The 24,039-nt window shown below is 43.0% G+C and overlaps 1 protein-coding gene and 1 long non-coding RNA gene across 4 annotated transcripts; one reads left to right on the top strand and one right to left on the bottom strand.

The window, feature by feature from the left end:
- Positions 1 to 1,592: 1,592 nt before the first annotated feature.
- Positions 1,593 to 22,678, top strand: TRAF6 (TNF receptor associated factor 6). 3 transcript variants are annotated; one of them, XM_085224582.1, is made up of 7 exons: positions 1,593 to 1,747; positions 7,838 to 8,163; positions 13,356 to 13,506; positions 14,136 to 14,294; positions 14,784 to 14,855; positions 16,103 to 16,180; positions 18,102 to 22,678. In XM_085224582.1, exons 2-7 carry the CDS (start codon positions 7,868 to 7,870, stop codon positions 18,981 to 18,983), a joined length of 1,638 nt encoding a protein of 545 aa, XP_085080708.1. In that variant the 5' UTR covers positions 1,593 to 1,747; positions 7,838 to 7,867; the 3' UTR covers positions 18,984 to 22,678. The 3 variants fall into 3 exon arrangements, with proteins under 3 accessions (XP_085080708.1, XP_085080709.1, XP_010709560.1); XM_085224583.1 differs by having other exon boundaries at positions 1,594 to 1,854; XM_010711258.4 differs by lacking the exon at positions 1,593 to 1,747 and adding an exon at positions 2,629 to 2,760.
- On the bottom strand, positions 17,273 to 19,579 carry LOC146544271 (uncharacterized). The gene is made up of 2 exons (XR_014883475.1): positions 19,442 to 19,579; positions 17,273 to 17,774 (listed from the first exon to the last, which is right to left on the bottom strand). It is a non-coding gene; the product is annotated as an uncharacterized LOC146544271 (long non-coding RNA).
- Positions 22,679 to 24,039: the final 1,361 nt, after the last annotated feature.

Below are 24,039 nucleotides of genomic sequence, written 5' to 3'. Positions count from 1 at the left end.
ATTATTCTTAATATAACTACTTGTTTCTTGTGGTATGTCAGAGTCCCAGATGAAGACCTGACAAAAAAATGTAACAAATAATCTCATGGCCAAAAGTGGCACTCAGAGGGCTGCATTCAGGGTTCCATAGGTCTTACTGCTACTTGCAACTCCCTGAAAGGAGGTTGTAATAAGGTGGGGATTGGCCTTTTCTCCCAGCAATAGGATGAGAGAGAATGGCCTCAAGTTGCACAGAGGTAGGAAGCAGGCTAGGTTGGATATTAGGACTTTTTTTTCTCAGAAAGAGTGGTGAGTCATTGGAACAGGCTGCCCAGGGAAGTGGTGAAGTCACCATCTCTGGGAATGTTAAAAAAATGTGTAGATGTGGCACTTAGGGACAGGCTCGAGCAGTGGGCTCGGGTGAACCTCATGGGGATCAACAAAGCCAAGTACTGACAGATGGCAAGCTGGACATGAGCCAGCAATGTGCCCTCCGCCCAGAAAAGCAAACATATCCTGGGCTGCACACTTCTTCTGGAAGAGTGGCCAGCAGTCGAAGTTGGTGATCCTGCCCCTCTACTCTGTGCTGGCAAGGCTTCACCTGGAGTACTGCACCCTGGCATGGAGTCCTCAGTACAGGAGAGATGCAGACCTGTTGGAGTATGACCAGAGGAGGGCCTCAAAAATGATCCAAGGGATGGAACATCTCCTCTGTGAGGATAGGTGGAGAGAGCTAGGGCTGTTCAGCCTGAAGAAGAGAAGGCTCCAGGAAGACCTGATAGTGGATGGATGGATGGATGGATGGATGGATGGATGGGGCTGTGAGCACCTAATCTAGAGTAGGCATCCCTGCTCATTGCAGGCGAGTTGGACTAGATGATGTTTAAAGGTCCCTTTCAACTCAAAAGAATCTATGATTCTATAGTTTAGTGGGCAGTATTGGTAGCAGACAGTTGGAATACGATCCTATGATTTTCTCCAGATGCAGCCTCCTGCTCGCACCAGCTGGCACTCAGACAGGCACTTTTGGCTGGCAAGGGCAGGAGCCCAGGAGTGTTCCAGGGACCAGTTCTTCACTGCAGATCTGGGACCCCAGAACAGAGACAAAGTGCACTCTGAGTTAACACACGCTAGCCTTGGGTGCTTGCCAAGGACAGGCACAAATGCATACAGCAAAATTCCCCTTCTCTGTGTTTAGGGAAACGAAGCTGCGTTTGCATTCGTGCTGTCCTAGTTTTTCACTTCCTTAGAGCCACCCACTGTCACACGCTACTGGGAAAAGCCAACATCCCCACTGCCTCAGGTAGCACCGTGTCCTTAAGCGAGCCTGGCCACGTCCCCACGGCGCCGAGGGGCTGCTGCTAGCAGGCAGGGCTCAGGCCCTTTGCTTGTGCAGCTGTGCGCTTGTGCAGCGCCCATGCCGCGAGGATTTAACTGAAAAGCTCAGGTGCTTCCAGGCTGCAACGCATTGTTTCCAGGTGGGACAGCTCTCCCTAATCACGTCACGCCCTATCCACTCAATGCTTTCTGCACCTGCTCTCCTACTAGCGTTGCTATGTCTTACATCACGCCGTACTTCGGCGTACTTTGATCCCTCCGCAGGCGGCCGAAGCGGAAGGAGGGGAAGCCCTGCAGGCATTAGGCGGGCGGCCCTACCGGGCCGGCAGGGGGCGCTGCAGCGGCTTCGGGCCCAGGCGGCCGCCGCCCCGGCTCGTCCCGAGGAGAAGGCGGAAGCGGCGCCCGGCGGGAGCGGCCGGCGGGGCTGGCGGTGAGTGGGGGTCGGCGACCGAGAGGGCGGCGCCGAAATCGCGGCGGACCGGGACCGACGAGGGCGGCGAGCGGCGCGCCGCGGCCGCGTCTCGCCGTGGAACGCCGGTAGCGTGGGGGCGCGGTGTGCGGGGCTGGCGGGACGGGGTGCGAGGCGGCGTGGGTTTGCCGGACCTCGGTGAGAGCGCGCTCCGTCGCTCGGGCATCGCCACTGGGAACCGGGATGTTGATAGAGGGCGGCTCCGTGGCCGGGGCGCGTCGGGCTGAGCTCCGCCGAAACTGAAAGTGAGCCGGGTGCTGGGCCCGGGCCGCTGGGCCGGCCGGTACGCGGTGAGGCCGCGTTGCGGGTGGTGGCTGTTGTGGGCATGGCGGGGCGGGAGCCGCTTGTCTGGCTGTGAAACGGAGACGCTCAGCCAAGGGACCCGGCGTGACAGGGAACTGGAAGGCTCTGTAAGACGGCCCTGCGGGGAACCTTGCTGTTTCTGATACTAAGGGCCTCCCTCTTATGTTAGAGGCGGCAGATCTGCACGGTTATGGGAAACTTATGAACACGAGTAGGAAGTTACGATTGTGGTCGTACTTTCCATCAGAGTAAGCTGGTTTAGAGTGGTCAGCGTGAGTCTTCTCAGGCTGAGGCAGAGATCTCCTCTGTAGGTGAGAGGACAGTGTTCTAATTATACCCCTTACACCCCGCAGTTAGGGCTCACTGCAAGTAGCTCTGTCCTCTGATGAATTCTGCAGGCCGAGGCCGCTGCTATTGGCAGGGAAACCGTGAGCCACCAGCTGTGTTAGCACCTGCAGGTGAATGGCGTCCCCTTCCTAAGGGCGAAGGGGCCAGAAAAACACAGCCCCACAGTTTGCTGCTATCAAAAAAGAAGTCCCAGAAGTCTGCTGATCAAAGCAAGCACGTGACTTCTTTCCTGGCAGGTATTGCTCTGGGCATAGCCCTCCAGCTCTTCCAAGCACCTGGAGACCTGCTGAGCTCAGGCAGGCTCTGCTGCGTGAGAAGTCAGGGTATGTAAGTGGTGGTTTGAGGTTTGTAGTGCTTTAGCATTGCAATGCTACTTTCTGTTTTAAAGGTTTGATGCTATATTTAAGAAAGCATGCTCAGTAAATATTAGAACCTCTGAGTGAAAACATGGCTGAGATAAACGTGCTTTTTCTTCTTGTTGAGCTTCCATGACTTTAATATGTCAATAAGGGTAACTTTTGCTTCTCTGCGGTGCACACTAGCTAAGCAAGCATAAAAAGTTTTTAGATCTGGTCTGTGGAGAACTAGGGGTGCAAGATTCTGAGTATAAGGTACATCAAAAAGAAAAATGAACGTGAGGCAGAGTGGAAAGGGGAAATGCCTGAGCTGTTTCAGAATGTGTGCTCAATTCACTGCTTATTTTCCTGGTGTCTCAAATGATTTTACAAATGCTAGCTACAAGCAGACTGCTGACAAGCATCAACAGATGTAGATGATAATAAAATACAGTTTGGAGGCTCTGCAGAAATGATGCTTGTTCTTAACCATATTTTTCCTGCCTCTTCTTGAAGTACTTTCTGTCCTAATGTTTTCTTTGACCCTGCTATGGCAGCATCGCAGCGGAACCCTTGCAGGTTTTTAGGAGGAACCAGAAGTTGTTTTTCACAGTTACGAGTTCTGCATGAATCTCCTGTTGCTTTTTCTTGACTTGCCATTTGATAGCTTTGGAACGAAAGTGTTTTATAGATATTAATTAAAATAAGCTTGCGTAACTGTATATGTTTTGCCAGGCTGGAGCCATGGTGTTGATAGTTGTACACCTAACAATGCAAATGCTGCTGAGCATAGTGCTTATCAGTTGTCAGACCATTGATTAATCTGCCTGGGAATTGCAAGTATTGCTTCATAAACAAATCAGCTGAAGTCGCTCCGCAGGTCTAACCCAGAAATCTGTTTGACTCATACATCTGTATGTACAGAACTGTTCTTAACGGGCCAGAAGAAGAAAAAAAGCAAAGTTTTGCCTGTGGTTTGTTTGCATGGCACTAAAGGCATTGCCCTCTGCTGGCTTTGTCCCAGCTGGGCTGAAAGCAGTTTCATTAGGTTTACATCTTCAAGTGAGGAAAGGGATTTGGAATAGCCCTCTGCACTGATTTCTCTGGCTGCTTGGTAGGAATCTTCTTGGAGAGGTCATGCAGAAGTTAATCGTTTTCAGTATTTACTAATTAATATTCAACATTTTCTGCATCATAACTCTTAAGTTCCCTGGGTAGCAGGTCCTCTGTGCTTGCCAAATGCATAGGTATCATCTCACGCTTTAGGTAAGTAGGGTTCAGTGCCTAGTCTTATTCCCTCCCGTTACCCCAGTAAGTGTAATTTTGCAGGCAGTTGGAAGATATCTCATGTACCATTTAGCCTTTGATTTGGGAAACCTGAATTAATCCTGTGTCTCTTTGCTGGAGCAAGAAAATCTGTAAAAGTCCTGGCTGAACTCCATGGTACTGTGGGACTTCACAAGTCAGACTGCAGAGCTTTATTTCGCACAATAATTTAAGGCATGAAAGGCTTCTAGTTCTGTTTGGAAATTGTTTATGTGAATCTATAACTTGCACTATGCTTGCAGGAGTTTGCCATTCTGACTTGACTGTGTTATCACAGATTAGCCTTATTGCTTTGTAACACAACAGTGTAAATAGCAATGTAGCACAGGTTGCCCGCTGAAGAGCGGTTTCATTATGATTTAGTTGGAAAAGCAGTGTGGGGATTCCATAGCCCTGCCTGTGTCTGGTTTGCCTTGGGGTCTTGAGAGTTGGATCATTACATTCTGGAGTCCAGCAGCATAAAGATTGGACAGCACAGCATTTTAGCCTGGAAAGCACTTTCTTGTCTTTTGTCAAACAATACAATGTTGTTGTAATAGAGGAAAAAGAATACCTTTGGTGGCCCAGGGACTTGTGGTGCCTTGTGTGCAAGCTAAAACCCGCTGTCTGTCTGCTCAGTGAGTGCGATGGGACTTCCCAGCACTGGGAAATGATGTTTCAGCTGCACTGACAGACCTAGCGCTCAGGTTTTCTCTGCCTAAGAAACTTCATGCTAACTGGGATTGGAATTGCCCTCTGATGCTCTGGTTTAACTTCACTTGTTCCTGAAAGTGAAGGCTGTTAGGTTGATTAGCTGGTTGATTAGCAGAGTACTTAATGCTACTGATGTCAAAAAGCTGGACGGATTTAAACAGTTTTGGTGTAGATGAGGAAAAAAATATTTTGTATATAGTTACATTTGCTTGAAACTTCTGCAGGACAAAATATGCAAGGAGAAACAGGACGTTCATATTACAGCACTTAAAGGCTGTGCAAGAATTGTTTTCAGCTGTGAAGAGGTAGGTAGGCTTTGACTGCTGATCTGAGAGAGGGCTGAGTGGGCTTTGATTAGGAAACTGTGTGCCATGCCTGTAAATGCATGGAAAGGACAACATTTCCTCCCAGGTGAAGCGAAATGAGCAGAGTAGAAGGAGGAATCCTATTATGCATTTCACAAAAAACATGAGCAAAACTCAAGATCTGACTCTTAATCACCCTATTTAAATTTCCTCCTCTTTACAGATAGGGAAATTTGGGCACAAGCAGATAATGAGACTCGCGCTTCTTCTTTGCTCACCCTTTGGTCATATTCAGACAGAAATCTCCATGTGGGAGTGGAGCGTATCACTGAACAGGGGGATTTTTGTGAGGCTGGGATGTTGGCTGGTTGCACTGACTCATGCACTAGAATGACTCTGGTGTAGAATTTCTGTTTCCATAGACTCAATGTACATACCTGCTCTGACTGTAGAAACAGACAAGTGAAAAACACCACTTGTGCAGCACTTAAAGCTACAGCTGTTGAGATTTTGAGTAAGATGATGTTATCTTCCTTATAAGAACAGTATTTCAAAGAGTAGGTTTCCTTCTGGAAGCCTCTGAAGGGAAGAGCAGCTCACTCTGCAATTAACATGACAACTGAATTTGGATAAAGCTGTGACATTTTCTTCCTCACAACTTCTTGAATTCCTTTGTGATGTTGCTGAAGGCATGTGTGTTCCTTTTCCCTTTATCTCGCTAAATATCCCCCTGTGGTATGGAAATATGTGAGTTTTTCCACTCCCATACTGACCTGTGGATTCTAATCTTGCATGCCCAGCTTAATTCCTGTGCTGTTTTTCATGAAATGCGGGCTCATCATCCTCTGCCACAGCAGTTAAATACAAATTGTTAGTTTGACAACAACAGCGGATTTCTTCCTCCAGGAAAAAGAGAACTATGGACAACAATCTGGAAAAGCTTTTGAGCATCTTTCAAAGCGTTGATTCTTCTGTTTCCATTCCATTCTGTGGGACAAAACTGCTAATTCTTGGACTGTGTCTCAGTCAACTGCCCAAAAGTCATTTATTTGGTGTTTAGCTTGTATTTCTGCTGTATTTAGGAGTGCTGTTATGAAGCCTGCTGCGTTAGGTAACGTGTAAGGATAATACATGAGGATAGAGAAGAGGAGTAGAGGAGTGAACTTTACCCCTTGGATGCAGCTCCAGGCAGCTGTGCTGTGGGATGGCTTCTGCATGAAGTAAGCAGTCTGGCTGCTTCAGTCCTGTCCTGCGTGCTGCTTTGAGACTCTGTACCATAATGCAGTTCTGGCCATGCCTAAAACACTGCCTTTAGATGCTGCTTGCACCTCTGCATGCTTCAGTGAAATGGAAAGTATTGCACAACAGAAAAAGTTACATTTTGATTTGAACTCTAACCTGCACATGCTAATTTTGCCTGTTGGACTGTTGGCTTTCTTCATTTTTTTTGGTAGATCTACCTTCATTTTTTTTGTCTGAATAAACGGAGGAAAAATAGCTCATATACTGTTAACATGGGCAGTACTGCAGTAGTTAAGGCTATCACACAGGTGGCCTAAAGCGTACGTCTGTAACAATGCATGTGTTCACAGGTTTCTAGCTGAGGCTCCTTGTGATCAGCATTTTTGTTGGAGTCTTCAGGTGTCACGTAGTATGTGCCCAAACAAAACAATCTACATGTCATCCTCATCTGTGAACACTGTTTAAATTCCTTGTGATGCTCCAATTCTGATAAAGGCAAGAAGTTCCGTGCCCTGAGCTCGTGGTTGGGTTAACCCTCACTCTGCATCCTTCGCTGCCCCTGCATGCAGTAGCAGTGATGCACACCAACAGTCCTTGCAGCCCAGCTCCGGGTTGATCCTTAAGTTTCCATCCTGAATACGCTGCAAATGAAGTGATAGTCTTGCAGTGAACTCAGGAGGGGAATGTTGTTTAAAAAAACAGGCCTCGCCATGCCATGCACTCCTCCTCAGGGAAATGTGATTTTTATCTGATGTTCTTACAGCGTTGTCACTTGTCCTCCCTCCCACCTAAACCGGAAGAGGGATGGGAGAGCATGAAACCTGTTTGAGCACTGCTAGCTGGTAAATAACATTCTGAGCTGCAGAACTATTAGCCTTATCTTCTGCGCAGCTTCTTACTCAATTTCAAGTCCTACTGACAGTTCTGAAGTGCTAGCAGCAATGCCATGCATTTGCATTTCATTTGCAGCACATCCTCTGCTTGGTGTGGCTGCCCAGACCTACCTTCTATCCGTGAATATGTACCTAAACTGAGTTGAAACCTATGCTGCAAATCTGTATACAGAAAATATTAAATAACATCTGTCAGCTCAAGGAAAATATGGAGCTGAGATATTGCCACATTCCATGACAGTGCTTTTTGTGGAAACTCTTTGAATGCTTTAAAAGAAAATAGGGCCATAGCGATAGAGGCTTTTCTCAGTAGGCGCAGCAAGGAGAGACAGTGTTTACAGAAATCAAGCAGTCGGGTGAATGAGATTGCAGGGAGGTGTGTGTGTGTCAGTTCTTGAAGTGACAGGATGCTGTGCTCTTTCTTATGCGTTACAAGGTAAGTGTAAAAAAAAGATGCATCGCGGAGAAACTGGGATAAAAGTGGTTGTGGAGAACCAAATCTGTAGCACTGCTCCAGTGCTTGTGGCCACATCACAAATCTTTTCATCGCTGGAAGGGGAGATCTCGGAGTATTTTAAACTAACACGTCTTTTTGTCACCTTGCAGGGCTTTCTGTGCGGCACTTGACCAGCTGCTATGAGCTTGCTACACAGTGATAGCAGCTGTGGGGCCCGAGACATGGATGGCGGCTGCTGCGCGGCCATGGCCAGCGCCTGCAGCGGGGGAGCAAAAGAAGACAGTGTGAGCGTCGGCAGCGGGACCGGCAACCCGCCCAGCTCCTTCACGGAAGAGACGCAGGGATACGACGTGGAGTTCGATCCGCCCTTGGAAAGCAAATATGAGTGTCCCATCTGTTTGATGGCCCTTCGGGAAGCAGTGCAGACGCCGTGTGGGCATCGTTTCTGCAAAGGCTGCATTGTCAAATCAATAAGGTAAAGGCAGACTTATGGAACTTATTCTTAACAAGTCACTTGACGGAGTAAACGTTAGATAAAAATAGTAACTTATTTGGAGGATTTGGCGATGGCTACCAGGTCCTTTCTTCAGTCCAGGATTGTAAACCTTGTCTTCTTACAGAATCACAGAATGGCCAGGGTTGGAAGGGACCTCAAGGATCAGGGATCTCCAATGCCCCTGCCACGTGCAGGGCCACCAACCTGTCCATTTAATACTAGACAAGGCTGTCTGGGGTCCCATCCAACCTGGCCTTGAACACCTCCAGGAAAGGGATGTCCACAACCTCTCTGGGCAGCCTGTTCCAGCACCTTACCCCTCTCATAGTAAAGAACTTCCCCCTGACATCCAACTTAAATCTTCCCTCCCTCAACTTAAAACCATTTCCCCTTGTCCTGCTGTTATCTACCCTTTCAAAGAGTTGATTTCTCCTCCTGTTTGTAGGCTCCCTTTAGGTACTCTCCCTGTGAGTGTTTAGGTAACTACAAGCAACTACTGGCAGCGTGGTTTCTTGGCACAGATGTGTCAATTTGTGCTTTCAGTTCTCCCCCTTGCAATCTACTTCCTTGTTGGGCTGGAGAATGTAGTGAGGAAATAGTCTGGAACAAAGAGTTGAGAGAGGAAGCTGTTGTATGAAGGGGTGGGAAAAAAGATGAAGGCAAGAATAGGTTGAACTTGTAACAGTAGATGCTTCAAAGGGGAAGGGAAGGCAGAGAGCATGCTGACTTGTAGACTATACTTCCCTCAGATGTGGAGTACAGTCATCACTGTCCTACCTATGCCTCTGAGTATTAAACCTCATTGATAAAAAGTTAGATATTACTATATTTTTGATTCTTGACCCAAGCCAGATTTCTTACTTATGGATCTCTCCTTTAGCTCAAATGTCAAGGTGCTTTAGTAGGAGTCTTAATTGTGTGACCCACATAGGGAATTGGTTAATTTCCCAAATCACTTTGTGTGCCTTTGTGCATAAAATCAGACGGTCTTCTATGTTGCTTTAAAATGTATTTTATTTTTCTCATGCGGTTGTTTTTAGCATGCAAAATGGACAATACTTTCTTGTTTAGATTTCACATACATTTATCCCTAGTTCTATTTTCTTTATCCATAGCTCATCATTTTTAGCTCACTAAATTAATAGCGTGCCAGCAGCAATGTTCTCTGAAGGCATTATTCTATGGGCTTCTCTGTAATTTCAGGCTGATACTAATGTATTTCTTCACAATATCCCTTTTAGATGGAGGAGGAAGGTGTTGGAGCTCAGTAAAAGGTGAACCTAATTTTGCATTCCTTACTGATGGCAGAAGAGCGGGTTATTCTCTAGAGAGCACGAAACTCTGTTTGCAGCTCAGCTTTTTAACATTAATTTCATCAGCATTTCTGAGAAAAGGATGCAAGTTCATTATTCAAAAAATGCAGAGTTGTTCACACATGAAAAGTGACTCCCCTGTGTGTACTGCAAAGGAGGCTCAGAGATGCTCAGTTCTCTGGTAACCTTGCCATGAAATCATCTCGCTCCCTTGGTCTCTTGCCTCATTTCCTACTTCTGGAGAAGGGAAAAAATAAGTCAGATCTTACCCAACTGCATTACTCAATGTCATTCATGTCAGCCAAGAGCATGGAAGAAAGCAAAAATGAAACTAAACCTGTCAGCTTTAACTGTAGGTATCCAGTTTCCTGTGCATAAGCAGATGGCTTCAATTTCTGGCCTTTGCTTCACATGTTCCAACATAAATTATTTCAAGTGGTTGTGATGCATGAATTCATGCGTGCTTGTAAGCATCAAATTAGACTTCCATAGTAATAAAAGCTACTACATTGTGGAATTCCTTATTTGCTTTCTCTGTGTTTTATGATGTTTGTTTGCTTTGCAGTAGTAGTATTTATATTCTTCTTTAATTTGGGAATTGCTGGAAGAATGAAAAGATAAGGAATCTGTAAGCCTTTGAATGGGAGGATGATGCCTACAAATTCTGAAAGTACATCAGTCGGTACTGAGTGTCAGAAATCTTTGTTCACCAGTCATTTCAAAGATAATCAAGCTGGGTCTCTTCCAGCCTTTTAGATCTTCTGTAGTGATCTTGTTTTCTATCTTCTGTTGCAGAGCTGTGTAGATGGTCACTGGTAGAATTTACCATTGTGTTTAGTGAGGAACTGCAGTAAGCTTGTGTTCAGAACAGAGCATCTCATTACAGAAATTCCTTTCTTAAATCTCACGCTTGGGAAATGGTTTCCCTTCTTTTAATTAGTGGAGTATTTGTTCTGCTCAAAGTTTTTGGATCTATAAATAATAAACAGGAGTTTTTCCTTTTTTTATCCTCTTTTTCCCCTTTGTACTCAATCTCTGGAATTACTACAGGCAATTTCAATGAATGCTGATCAAGGGTGGCAAGTATTCCTTGTCTTGGAGACTGTAGATCATCACTGTGATATTTCAGATGTTTCAGTAACAGTAAATATTTTCCCTCATTCCCCACCAGCATCCATCTTTGGGATTCAGCAAGCAGTTGTGAAAGCAGAACTGGGAACTTGAAGTGCCAGACCATTCTGAGTTGCTGAATTGGGATGTGTGGATTGAGCTATTGATTTGTATTGTCCTTGTAGTATCCACAGTCCAACACTGATCTGGAGTTCTTAGTGTCTACAGTACAATATTGATGAATGTCACTGAGAAGTTTATACAGAACTAAAAGGGGCATGGAAAGTGATTTTTACACTAAGTGCTATTTTTTCCCATTAAGTGATCATCATAACATTTATTTGGAAAAAATGCTTCTATTTCATCCCCTCTTCCCTTCTGTACTGGCTGAGTGAGCACTGAGGATTAAGTGATACAAGGTGGATGGATGGTTGTTGGACAGGAAGTTGCTGAGCAGATGCTTCTTGTGGCATAGACAACAGTTGCAGTTGCCCATGCTGAAGAAACTAGCTGCAGCTAGAAAGATTTTTATGAAAAGAATAAGGAGGGGGTGGGGAAGGGGCGCTTTTAAGCACTGAAGTCTTAGATCTTGCAATGAGAAGGGCATGGTTACACCACATGGGTTTGATCGCAGTGTTTGCTTCCCAGCAAACCTTGGCAGCCTGGAGTGCCTTAAAGCACAGTGAGTCACGATAGTGAAGAAGCTTAACTGCTTTAGTAACTACAAATAATAGTTTACAAATATTGCTGCCTACAAAGTAGTTGATGAGAAATTTTAGGAAAACTAAGTTCAGATGCAATAGCTAATTAAACTTCATACTAGTCTCCTCCTTTATCTTATGCCAAAGCAACTTAAGGCTTGTAGTGGGGCTCACCAAATTTCAGAAGCTTCTTTATCAGATCAGTGAATTATGAGTTGAGAAGGAGCAGCAGTGAAAGCTTTGGGTGCTAGTAGTTCATTAAATGACTCACGTGCCTCCAATTAAAGCACGTGCAGACTGTTTTGTTTATAAGCTAAACCTATTAGTTGTTAATCACAGAGCAGATATTTCTTCAAAATAAGTTATTTCTGCCTTTTCATAGAAAATTCATTCTTACTTTACTGTTAAACTGTACCAGGAGATCTGGTAATCATTATATGTAATGAATATGCTCTTATCATTCGTGTGGAGAAGTCAAGCTGCTGCTGTACTGGCAGGCCTACCAAACCACCACTGCACTGCATTAAGTGAGAGGTAGTTGTGACTAAGGTGTACCTATCAAGAAGTGACTGCCTGTAGATGGTGTGCGATCTGGGGGAACGCTTTTGGTTCGTGATAAAGATCAGCACATTGCTCAGGGAGCTGTGAAATGAAGTGGCTTGCTAGGTATCTTCTTTTTTCCATTTGCTTACGATCACGACTGTCAGACTTGTGGTGAGCAACTCTTGTAAGCCAAACCTAGGAAAGGAAGTTCATTGTCATTTTCTAAACTCTGATTGTTACCCCCACTTCCTCTGGCAGCATTACTGATGAAGGAGTGCTGACCAATTATTTCCTTTTCCAGCAAAGAGCACAAATTCCCTCCTGTCCTCCACAGCACACTGAGTTCTACTTCCCCCTCACACTTGCAAGCAGTAATAATGAATGGCCTTTGATCTTTGCAGCACAAGCATGCTCTCACATTTTCCCACCCCATGGGTTTTTCCGTATTATTGCTATTTCCAGTTGAGGAAAAAGATAGAATCATAAAATATCCCAAGCTGGAAGGGTCCCACAAGGATCATTGAGTCCAACTCATGGCTTTGCACAGGACCACCCATAATACAAACCCTATTTGTCGTTGTCCAAACACTCCTTGAACTGTGGCAGCTTGGGGCTGTGACCACAGCCCTGGGAAGTCTGTTCCAGTGCCTGACCACCCTCTGGTGAAGAACCTTTTGCTAATACCCAACCTGAGCCTTCCCAGATGCAGCTCTGTGCAAGCAGACAGAGCCTTGCGAAGTGTTTACAGGCTGTGAGTTTCCTTGTGCAAATTGCATGCACCAATGCTTCACCATTGGACTCCAGAACCATCACTTAGCAATGACTGTCTGGTTGTAATGACTTCAGGTACAATAACCAATTCCAAATCCAGCACTGTTTTCATAGTTCTTAGTAACTTCTGTGTCAGGAGTTCTTTACCTGTGTTGCTGTATAAATACATAAATTGAAGGATGACCAACTTATCAAGTGATTATACAAAAAAAAGCAGAGAAATGGCTCTTCAGAAAGTTCTGTGAAATAAGTTAATCCAGAAAAGATTGCTTTCTGTCTCAGCAATGATCTCCTTGGCTGCTCATAAAGTGAGAAAGGAGGGAGAGAATGCCTAAGAATCTTTAAAGGACTGTTTTGGAATAGTATGTGAAATATTCTTTCGTGTTTCTGTAAGTACTTCACACAGCTGAAATGAGGCTATAAGTTCTCGAGTTCTCTACATCCTCCACAAGCTTATTTCCAGGGTATCTATCATGTCATTTGAGCAATTAAAAGCTACTGAGTTAGAACAGCTCTGCGATCTCAATAGTACTACCTCAAATGAAACTTTATGCTGTCAGTTTTTCTAACTGATGTTGCATACTTTCTGGTTATTGTCGCATAAATGCCTTTGTTTTCCAGTAATTTATTCATGTGTTATTACCTGGCTGCTAATGTCTTGGTAGTGTAAAAATATTTTAAATTAAGGGCAAAAGAAACTCAAAATCCTTTTCCTGTCTTTCTGTCATTGTAGAGATGCGGGTCACAAATGTCCAGTAGACAATGAAATTCTACTTGAAAATCAACTTTTTCCAGACAACTTTGCTAAACGGGAAATCCTTTCATTAACTGTTAAGTGTCCCAACAAGGGCTGCTGTATGAAGATGGAGCTGAGACATTTAGAGGTGAGAGTTAGATCTGACCATACGGAACCTTGTTTTTATGGATGAGGAAAAATTCAGACTTAACATAAGGGGTCATACCTGTTCATACTGATTCCATTCATTTAAGCCTACAGCTGGATGTTTGGTTTTGTTCTGATGAGCATGTAGTTGTAATTAGGTGGTTCTTAAAAAAAAAAAAAAAAAACCAACCTGGAGTATGTGACATTGTAGTAATGCACCTCACTTCTTGGGGTCATTCCTGTTTGTCTTTCCATCAGCTTCATCTGTACTTCATACTAGTTTACTAGTTCCTTGAAGTCAGTGTAACATTTCCTTCAAAGCAGTAGATGTTAGTTTTGAAATAATTGTTTTAGAAAATAACACCCAAATTGTAAGGAAAAGAAGAAAAAAAAAAAAAACAAGCTGAATTTTAGCAGTGAGCGTTCTTAAAGCTTGGAATATGTGAAGTCCTGATCTTGGCCACAGAACATGGACATGCCCTCAGTGAAGTCGGTGTAAGTGTATATAAGGGTTTTCTTGGAAAAAAAGAAGGAAGGGTTGCTGTTTGTTCCTCCTGTGCTGTGCCTTATCTGAAAAGCAAACAAGTTAGCCCTTGTTTTCAGTATCAAATCTCTTTTCTCCGTGTTCAGGAGCACCAGTTGCATTGTGATTTCACCGCTGTGGAATGCCCACAGTGCCAAGGAGCCTTTCAGAAGAATCACCTGAAAGAGCATATGACACAGGAGTGTCCCCGGCGTCAAGTGTGCTGTCCAAACTGTGCCACATCTATGGCTTATGAAGATAAAGAGGTACTTAGCAGGAGTCTTTCAGCCTCCATTCATATGGGTTTGCTCATGAATGTGACATCGTGGTCTCGTAGAAAGAAAGAAAGAAAGGCTTTGGTGTAGAAGAGCTCCTTGAACTGCACAGGGGAGAAGCTCTGAACGCCAGGGCTCTTATGTGGGAACCTTGCGGTGTGAAAAGATGTGTCTCACAGTGGTTGCTTTTTGGCCTTGGCATCAGAGAGGGGCAGTACCTACTGGCAAAGTAATATACAAAACAATATTCCACACTTACAGTTTGTATGCCTGGCAGAGAGGATCAGGAAGTGCATCTTCTGGGGATACCTGCTAACACATGAGAACAGGATCATTTCAAAGTTCTTCTCCTAGCTCTACTTTTTTAACTTTATTTCACAGTTGCATTCAACTTTAAAATATCTTGTCAGAAGTGATTAACATTCTTTTGAATTGCATAATGTTATTAATTTGTTTTCCTCTATTGCTGTTTGTTAACAGCTTCATGACCAAACCTGCCCTCTTGCCAATGTATTCTGTGAATATTGCAACACAATGCTCATCAGGCAGCAGGTAAGAAACTACTTTTTTTTTGTGCTTACTCTGGAAATCTGCAAATCTTAATCTGCAAATCTTAATATGTTTTGTACTTAGAATGCTGCTTTAATCATGGAATGCCTTAGATAGACCTCCGAGATGATCTAGTTCCAGCGCTCTGCCCTGGGCAGACTTGCCAACCACTGCATCAAGCACTCGGTCAGGCTGCCCAGGGCCCCATGCAGCCAGGCCTTGGACACCTCCGGGGTTGGGGCGGCTGCTGTTTCCATGGGCAGCAGTGCCAGCATGGTTATGTGATTGAAGGGTTTCACACACACTTACTGAAATAGATCTCTCTTAAGGAGAATGAGCTTACTCCCCAAGGATACCTCTGCTTGAAGGAAATGCAGGTGTTCTCTGCAGAGTGTAAGCAAACATATAAAGGTAAATACAAGCATGTTTGTCCTTAAGATAGCTGTGCTGCGGCCATTTCTTTACAGAACAGCTTTTGTATTTTTCACAATCTCAAATTAAATCTGAAGAAATGGTTTCTCTCCTGGCTATTAAATCTCTCCTCATCTCTCTGAAGAAGTTGCATCCACTGCAGGTGTAATACTGATTTAAATGCTGCTAAGAGGCAAACATAACTTCAGATTCTATAGTTTTGCAGTTTGTTATTTAACAGAGAATGCAAAAACAGATTAGTAAATGACCTATACTGAGCTTATAAACAAGTCTTTTGCCTGAGAAACCTGAAATTATCCTTAGTTCTGGTTAGGGCTGGCAAGGCCTCAGCTGAAGCTGTCCAGCTTTTGGGGTGAGGATGGACAGGGAGAATTTGGAGTGATGACAAAACTGGGTCTGTAAAACATGGAGTGTAAGAAAGATTGAAGTAATGTGGTCTTATTGAGAAGATAATAAGGAAGAGCAACACAGCTATTTCTAAGTACATGTAAATAGTGCTTCAGAAGGGAAAGTAGACTGTGATCTAGCTTGAGTTTAGGCTAGAAACAAAAGGCTTATGTTCAAGAGAGGTAATGTTTTCTGATGCATAACCTAAATACTAAGTCAGTGAAGTAGTGAGTGAAGTACGTGTAAGGAGGATGTTGAATTTTTATCACACACTCTTGTTTAAAGTTTCCCTATTTCTCAAATAATGACACAAAAATAAATTGATTTTACTTCAGGTACATATACTGAAATAGGGCAAGTTGGACTGTGATGATGTTATAAAGAGAATACTCTTGATGGGGAAAACTCATTTCAAATCTGATTTGTTTTAGATGCCCAACCATTATGATAATGATTGTCCTACTGCCCCAGTACCATGCTTTTACAGTGCCTTTGGGTGTCCTGAAAAGGTAAGCCTTGTCAGAAGCGTGAGCTGCAGTTGTTTTGCATGGCTCTTTGTCTGTTCCTATTGTCTCTTCTACCAACCCAAATCTTCAGTGATTGGTGGAGTTGGTTATTTGGAGGCATTCTAATTCCAAAGCATGGCATGTTGATCCAGTGCTTTTCAAAAATCCTTTTAAGTTTAGAGAACTTGAATGTGTACCTGATGAACATATATTATTCCATGAGTGTGTTCTCAACTTTTAGTGAAAGTAACTTTTAACATTTCTTACAAAGTTCTGACCAAATACAGTTATGACTTTTTAGGTTTGGTAAAGACAATTTGAGAATATTTTAAATATGATTAAATTCCAAAGCTACTTAATCTAGTGTCAGTGGTTTATGGGTTGGTTCTGCCTGGTTCTGAGTCTAGCAGGGTGAGGGGGACCCACGGACTCATGCCCTGGAAAAGGGGACTCATAGAATGACTTGAGTTGGAAGGGATCTCAAGGGTCATGAATCTCCAATTGGCAGGGCTGCCAACCTCCAGATTTAATACTGGACCAGGCTGTCCAGGGCCCCATCCAGCCTGGCCCTGAACACCTCCAGGGACGTGGCATCCACAGTCTCTCTGGGCAGCCTGTTCCAGCACCTCACTGCTCTCATAGTAAAGAATTTCTCCCTGACATCCAACCTAAATCCTCCCTCCTTCAACTTAAAACTGTTTCCCCTTGTCCTACTGTTATCTACCCTTTCAAAGAGTTGATTCCTCTCCTGTTTGTAGGCTCCCTTTAGGTACTGGAAGGCTGCAGTGAGGTCACCCCGCAGCCTTTCTGCTCCAGGCTGAACAAGCCCAGGTCCCTCAGCCTGTCCTCAGAGAAGAGGTGCTCTAGCCCTCTCATTAACTTTGTGGCCCTTCTCTGGACCCTCCCCAACAGTTCCCTGTCTTTCTTGTATTGGGGGCCCCAGACCACAAGGTAGTACTCCAGATGGGGCCTCATGAGGGCAGAGTAGAGAGGGACAATCACCTCCCTGTCCCTCCTGGCCATTAAAAAAAAAAAAAAAAAAGGGGAAAGGGTAAGGAGGGAGGTGGGCCTAAAAACAAAACAGCAGCAATAATCTGAGGAGAAACAAACTAATTTACTAAATAAGATAATAGAATGCAAGATAACATAGTATGGTACAATATAATTAGAATTAAAGCTAATAAATAAAATGAGAATGTCTGAAGGCTTTACTGTAATACCGAGGCGAGATGTTTAGCCAGGCTGAGCAGAAGACAAAAAGAACCATCTTGTGATATGCAAACAGTTCTATCTTCTGAACAGAAACAGAACAGCACAAAGTCCTTTGGGGGATGTAGTATGTAGTTGTTCTTCTCTTCTGAGGACTGGGTACCAGGAATGATCCATGATCACAGAATTGGAACATTAACTCTCTAACTCCCAGTGCACTACATGATGTTATGATGTGGAATACCAATAATAAAAACCATAAAACTATGACGGCTGGATATTCTTATTTCTAGTTGTGTAATAACTCTGAAAATTAACTTTCTCATCCTCATGCCATCAGTTCTTATAGGTCTTTATCGTCTGATACCGGAGAGCCATTTCTGCAAACCTACAAAGGAAATGCAATGCTGATTTAGCACATAAATGCTTATTTATTGCTGATGCTTTTTCACCAGGTGTATATTTTGTCAAACAGCATTTGTCCACTGACATTTGAATGTGTTTTCTCATTTATCATAACTGATTTTTGAATTTGAAGCCCTTCATTGGTAATCATATCACCTTTGCTGCTTTGTTGCATTGTTTGTCTTTGACTTGCGTTCTGGCTTTTCTCAAACAGGACTTGTACAAATAAATAAAAATCAAACTTTAGAACCATATTTAGGATGTGATTAACGTGTGATAGATTCTTAATGCTACATCTCTTAAATCCTAGATGCAGAGGAACGAGCTGGCACGACACATGCAGGAATTCACTCAGGTTCACATGAGAATGATGGCTCAGAGCATTCAAAATATCAGTGTTACTGCTACAAACCCTGTACCCTTTATCAACGGCCTACCATTTGAGCCTGCCCTCTTCTCCCATGTGTCACATGCCCCATATAATTGTAATCCAGAAGTTGAAAACTTTAAAGAAACTATTCAGCAATTGGAAGGTCGTCTGGTGAGACAAGATCACCAAATCAGAGAACTCATAGCAAAGATGGAGACGCAAAACACTCACATGGCAGAACTCAAACGTACTATCCGAAATTTGGAGGGAAAGATTACTGAAATGGAGGCACAACAATGTAATGGTATTTACATCTGGAAGATCGAGAACTTCAGCGGACTTCAGAAAGCCCAGGAAGAAGAGAGACCTGTTGTGATGCACAGTCCTGGCTTCTACACTGGAAAACCTGGCTACAAGCTGTGTTTGCGCCTGCATATCCAGTTACCAAATGCTCAGCGGTGTGCTAATTTTATATCTCTGTTTGTCCACACGATGCAAGGAGAATATGACAGCCATCTGCCTTGGCCTTTCCAAGGCACTATACGACTTTCTATTTTGGATCAATCGGAAGGCCCTGAGAGGCAGAATCATGAAGAAGTAATGGAAGCCAAGCCAGAGTTACTCGCCTTCCAGAGACCAACGATTCATCGCAATCCAAAAGGTTTTGGTTATGTGACTTTCATGCACCTGCAAACTTTGAAGCAAAGAACCTTTGTAAAGGATGATACCCTTCTGGTGCGCTGTGAAGTTCTAACACGTCTAGACTTAAACAGCCTTCGCAGGGAAGGATTTCAAGCTCGCAGTACTGATGGAGCTGCGTAACCAAGTCTTAACTAGAGGGATGGAGATGGAGCCCTGGTCGTACTCTTCCACCACAGATACGTGCATGCTCCACTATCCATATAGGCTGAATAAGATTGTAAATGCTGCCACGGTTATCTGCACTTGAATAGCTCTATGAGGTCGTGTTTGAATACTAGCAGTTGTTCTTTATTGAAGTTATATGCTACTTCTGTAGCAAGCTATCTAAAAGTATGGTTAATCAAAGTTTAACTGCCTACTAGAAAATCTTACTAAAGTACCTACACATTTCTGTTTGGCAAAGTGCAAGTAAATCATGTCAGAAAAGACCTATAAATCTTTGCAGCTCAGTGCCTTGGAGTAGGTACTGCAACAGGGAAATCATAGGTAGGTAAATTAATAAAGATGAGGGTTAGGCTTTTTTTCATGGAGCTTGGGAAAGCTTTGCCTTGGGTGAGATGGTTTCTATATTGACTTACCTAGGATTTTTAATTGCCTATGCTTCTCTTGAAATCTGAAGTCAGGTTAAGGCTTTGCTTACACAACTTAAAACGAGATGCTTCGATCCTTCTTTGCTGCAGTTAGAAGTTGCGTGTCAATATCAAGTCGATAGTAGAATTTCTGAAAGGTAGGTGGTAGGTTGTGAGGAAGGTTAAAGGAGCCAAGCTCTTAGAAATATTTCTAAGATGGTCCAAAAGTGCTACTCCCCACTGCTCTCTATTTTGACGCAAACTTTTGTATGTAAGTGTGTGTGGTTTGTGTTTCAGGCCCAGAATCTCAATTGTCACTAGAGGTAAGTGTAGCGTTAGACTGAGAGGTGTTGTCAGGCAGCGGGTAGGTACATGAGCAAAGGTATACAGTGACTAGACAGGGTTGCAGAATTTTATTGTTGAAATCTAAATTTGAAGCAGTGTTGAACTTGAGAATCTGCGTCTGAGTCATCCCTTCCCTTGATGTTCTGGGTGATACGAGATATATTAATCTCCTCTTAATACTCAGTGGACAGCTGGCCATGTCAGTGTACAGCTGTTGTGGCCATTTCCTGTCCCATTAGACAATAGAACCTTGGGCCTTCTTAACACTTCAGGAGGGAAGAAAAGCCTGTTAATCAGTGTGAGGGGAAAATTGCAGTCCTGTTTGTTCTCAGGAAAAAAGCCTGCCTTCCTTAACAGCTCTTTAACCAAACACTAAGTTCACTAGTTCAAGGATTCACGAGCTTCCTCATGTTGCATGGGTTACTGTTTTCTCTACTTCTTATTTATATGCCATATAAATATTAGTTTTGACCAGTCAAAGCAGAGTAGATAAGTTCACTGGTGCTAATGATTTACCACAGTACTGATAAAGCGTGAAAAGCATGGATCTTTTCCTTCAAAAATAATGAAGAGAAGTCTTGTTCACACCCTAACTGAAGCGTGTGGCCTAAGGCAGAGTAAAGAAGTAAGCCCTGCAGGAGCATCTCTTTTTCCATTATTTCTGCAAACCAGTGAAACAGTGTAGGGATTTGGGATGCTGCAACTTAGAAGACACTGAAAAGCAGCCCAAGTAAGCAGTCCCTTCAAAACAACCTCAAGGAGGTCATCAGTGGGGAAAGTGTATGTAAGTGCATATACTTAATATGCACAAGAGCAAGGAACAAGTACTACAGTACACTGATAAGGGAGACTTCTCCACCTACTTGTAGGAGCTTAGAAGTTGCAGACCTCTATCTTTACTGGTTTGTTCAGTTGAATGCAATGAACCAATTTATTTTGCAGATAGAACCTATTAGCTGCAGAGAGATTGTGTTGCTGCTACTGAATACTGAACTTCTGGCTAATTGTGACAGTCACAAGTGACTTCTTAGTGTATTTGATGTGTTTGGAGGACGAGTGAGCTCATGTTACTCAATAACAGGAAAAAGTCCATGCTTTTCATCTGTCTTTTTAAACCTCTTAAGTCAATTTTATACTGCGTAGTCTCATCCCATTAACTGTATTGTTCCACTGTGTCTCCAGTTAAAGCAGCGTTGGTAGTTCAGCCATTCTCACTGAAAAGCTTTTAATACGTGTAACAGTACTCAGATCTGTGATGGCCAGAAGGCAGTTTTTTGCACTGCACAGTAGTTCTGCAGTCCTTTTCAGGCTGTTAGTTACCCATCTTTTTCCAAGATACTCAAACATTACCATTCTCCTTTTCCTGGGTGGGTCAGGGGAGAAAGGCAGAAGAAGGACTGCTCATTTATAGCAAGAAGCAGCTCTCAGTTCCCTACTCACCCCTGGTGATGATAACAAAAGGGCCCTGTCTGTGCTCTAAGAGTTTATAACAAAGACCCACTAAGTGCATTAATACTTTGCGTTTGAAACTTGTGTTAGGAACTCTCAACTACAACAAACTGAATTCTTGCTTTGAGCCTTTTCTACATTTGATATAGTTCTGCCTCTGGTTGAAACTCAGTTTGGTGGCAGGTTCAGAAGTTTAAATGATTCAGGCTAACATTGTACAATAGCACAACCCAGTAGCAAATAGAATATAATAGAAAGCATGTATTGACCGTGTAAGTAGGAATGCTCAAGTCACTGCTATTCTACTCTTTTCTATTTTGATATTATCCAGTAGAACTGAGTGATGCTAAGCTACTGTAATGCCAGAGTTTTACATAAGCTTTGACAGCTAATGTGCTAAATATTAATTTCTCCTACCCTGAAACATAAATGTTAATGAAACGTTAATTTGTGTATTTGTTCCAGTTCTCTTACTCTTTCCCTATCTTTAACTGCAGTCCCAGTGCTTTCTCTTCCAAATAAGAACAGCATCTTCAGCCAATGGAAAAACTTAGGAGTCTGGATTGGTCCCACCTCACTGTAATTCTCATGACCGTTACCCTTTATTCAAATATTCAAACTTTCCTGAGGTTAGTACTAAGCTGCTCAGTTTCCATATGAAAATATTCTTAATAGCCTCTTTTTTTCCAACCTTACAAATGCGATCGTCTGTTTTGAAAAATCGTTATACCAGGGTGGGTTGAGAACTCCTTAAAAAAGGAAGGGGAATAGCATGCAGCCTTGAGAGTTGTACCTGAAACAAACACAAAAATAGGAGTATTAAGTCAGCTTCCTGTATAATTTCTTCAGGAATGAGGTTCTCTACTTCTGTCATTCTTGATGCTTTGCAGCATTATTAGATCTCAAGGTGTTTTAGTAAGTAAGTGGCTTAGCTTATTTATCTTCTGAATTTCTGTCATCTTGAATGTGTTTCAAGTCAAACTCTTAGTTTATGTATTTGCAAAGCTGCTATGGCACATTTTCCAATTATAATATATTGCAAATGTGTTCTCTTTTTGTCTCTGAATGTCTTCCCCTGCAGGGCAGGGAAAAATTAACTGAAAATGTTGGTATGTGATGTATATGTGGGAACTCAGCATGAGCTACCTAGATGAAGTGATCTCGTGATATGCCTGGTTGGGTTTGCTAGCGAGGGCTTAAACTCGCTAATGAAAGAAATCAGGGTGGCCTTTCTGCTCTTGTCGAGAGAGACTCTCTCATCATCCAGTACCTTAATGATAGACGCAAGAGATTTTCTGGGGTCAGCATTGAAGGTTTGTATTGGTTTCCATTTGAACAGAATTTAAGGTACTCTTGTTCCTTTTAAAATATCAATAAATTAATATATTTTGTAATTAATACACAGCTATATTTCTGACAGGATTTTTTTAAAAATAAAGTAATTAAACCATGCATTGTATGTTACATCTTTATTCAAAGGGAGAGCTGTTTAAAACATTGACTGCTTTAGAACTTGGTTCTTTGTCTTCTGGGTTTCATTTGGTTGAGTTATGTTATATATGCTCTCCATCACTATAAGTCAAAAAAAACAAAAAATGCTGACTTTCAATAGGGAGGAATTGTAGTTCAGAAAGGGTGGTGACAGCTTTAGTCATTGTTACAGTATATTGAAAGGAGGCTGTTTGGGTGATGGTTCTGTAACTTACGCATTGAGAACCATTCAACATTACAACCTGTTTGGCCATAGACAAGGACAGACAGAAAGGGGGTGAACTGGAGGTAACAGAGAACAACTGTGGCAAAATAGAATGAACTGGGGACACGAGGGACAAATGGGGGACAACCAGAGACAATGTAAAAACCAGGAACCAACCAACAGGCCCAAGAACAGGAAGAAACAGAAGTCAGGTCAACGGCACTGACCTTAGTTAGCTCCATCTGCAAGGACAATATCCATCTGGACCACCACCCTTACACCATCCAAGTCGTCTTTACTTCAGGAAATCTGTTCTTCCTTCATATCTTGGGTTTTTGTTTTGTTTTGTTTTTTTTTTTTTGCTTTGCTGGCTTTACTATTTTTTACTTTTTCTGGAAAAAAAAAAACACAAAGAGGTGCCTGCAGTTAACCACTTCACAGTTGCTGTAAGCATGTCAGATCTCAGAATAAGATTGTGCTATTTCTGCCACCTGTTTCAGTTCACAAATATTTTTTTAAGACATAACTGCCTTTGTTTCTCATTTTTAATTTTCCCTTGCCTCTAAGAAGCAGAAAGCTTCCCATGCACTAATACTAGTTTGACTCTACTGTAATATTTTATTCCAAGCAGAACCATTATCACTCTGACCTGTTATAATTCCTTCTGGAAGGCCACACTTGTTTTCATTTTGGAAAAAAAAAAATACACAATATTGCCTCCATGACTTCACCTTTGTTTTGTGAGAGGGGAACAGATGAAGACTGAGGTGTAGCACAGTAAAGACCTTGCTGGAAACCTGGAGCCCTGCTCTATACAGTCTTGTAGCAGTCATAACTGAACTCACTTGTTCTATGGAAGTGAGTGCTTGGGTTTCACAGCTGTGAAAGGATTAGGTTGTGGGTTGTTGGTTTTTTTTTGTTTGTTTGTTTTCCCTTTGAGATGGAATGAGGAAATTTTTGAAACTTGGAGAGGAGGAAACTGTGAAATGGGAAATGATTTTCCTATTAGCTTTTGCCCAGACTTTGACTGATGAGCCACCTTTTCCTGCTCTGACTCATCCAGACACACACAGCCCATGATAGTTCCTGTGCTCAGTGATTTCCTCTCATAGCTGGA

This window comes from Meleagris gallopavo, chromosome 5 (genome assembly GCF_905368555.1).
Source record: "Meleagris gallopavo chromosome 5, MGAL_WU_HG_1.1, whole genome shotgun sequence".
NCBI lineage: Eukaryota > Metazoa > Chordata > Aves > Galliformes > Phasianidae > Meleagris > Meleagris gallopavo.
The sequence above is the reverse complement of the archived record's forward strand: the minus strand, read 5'-3'. Positions and strand labels throughout refer to the sequence as shown.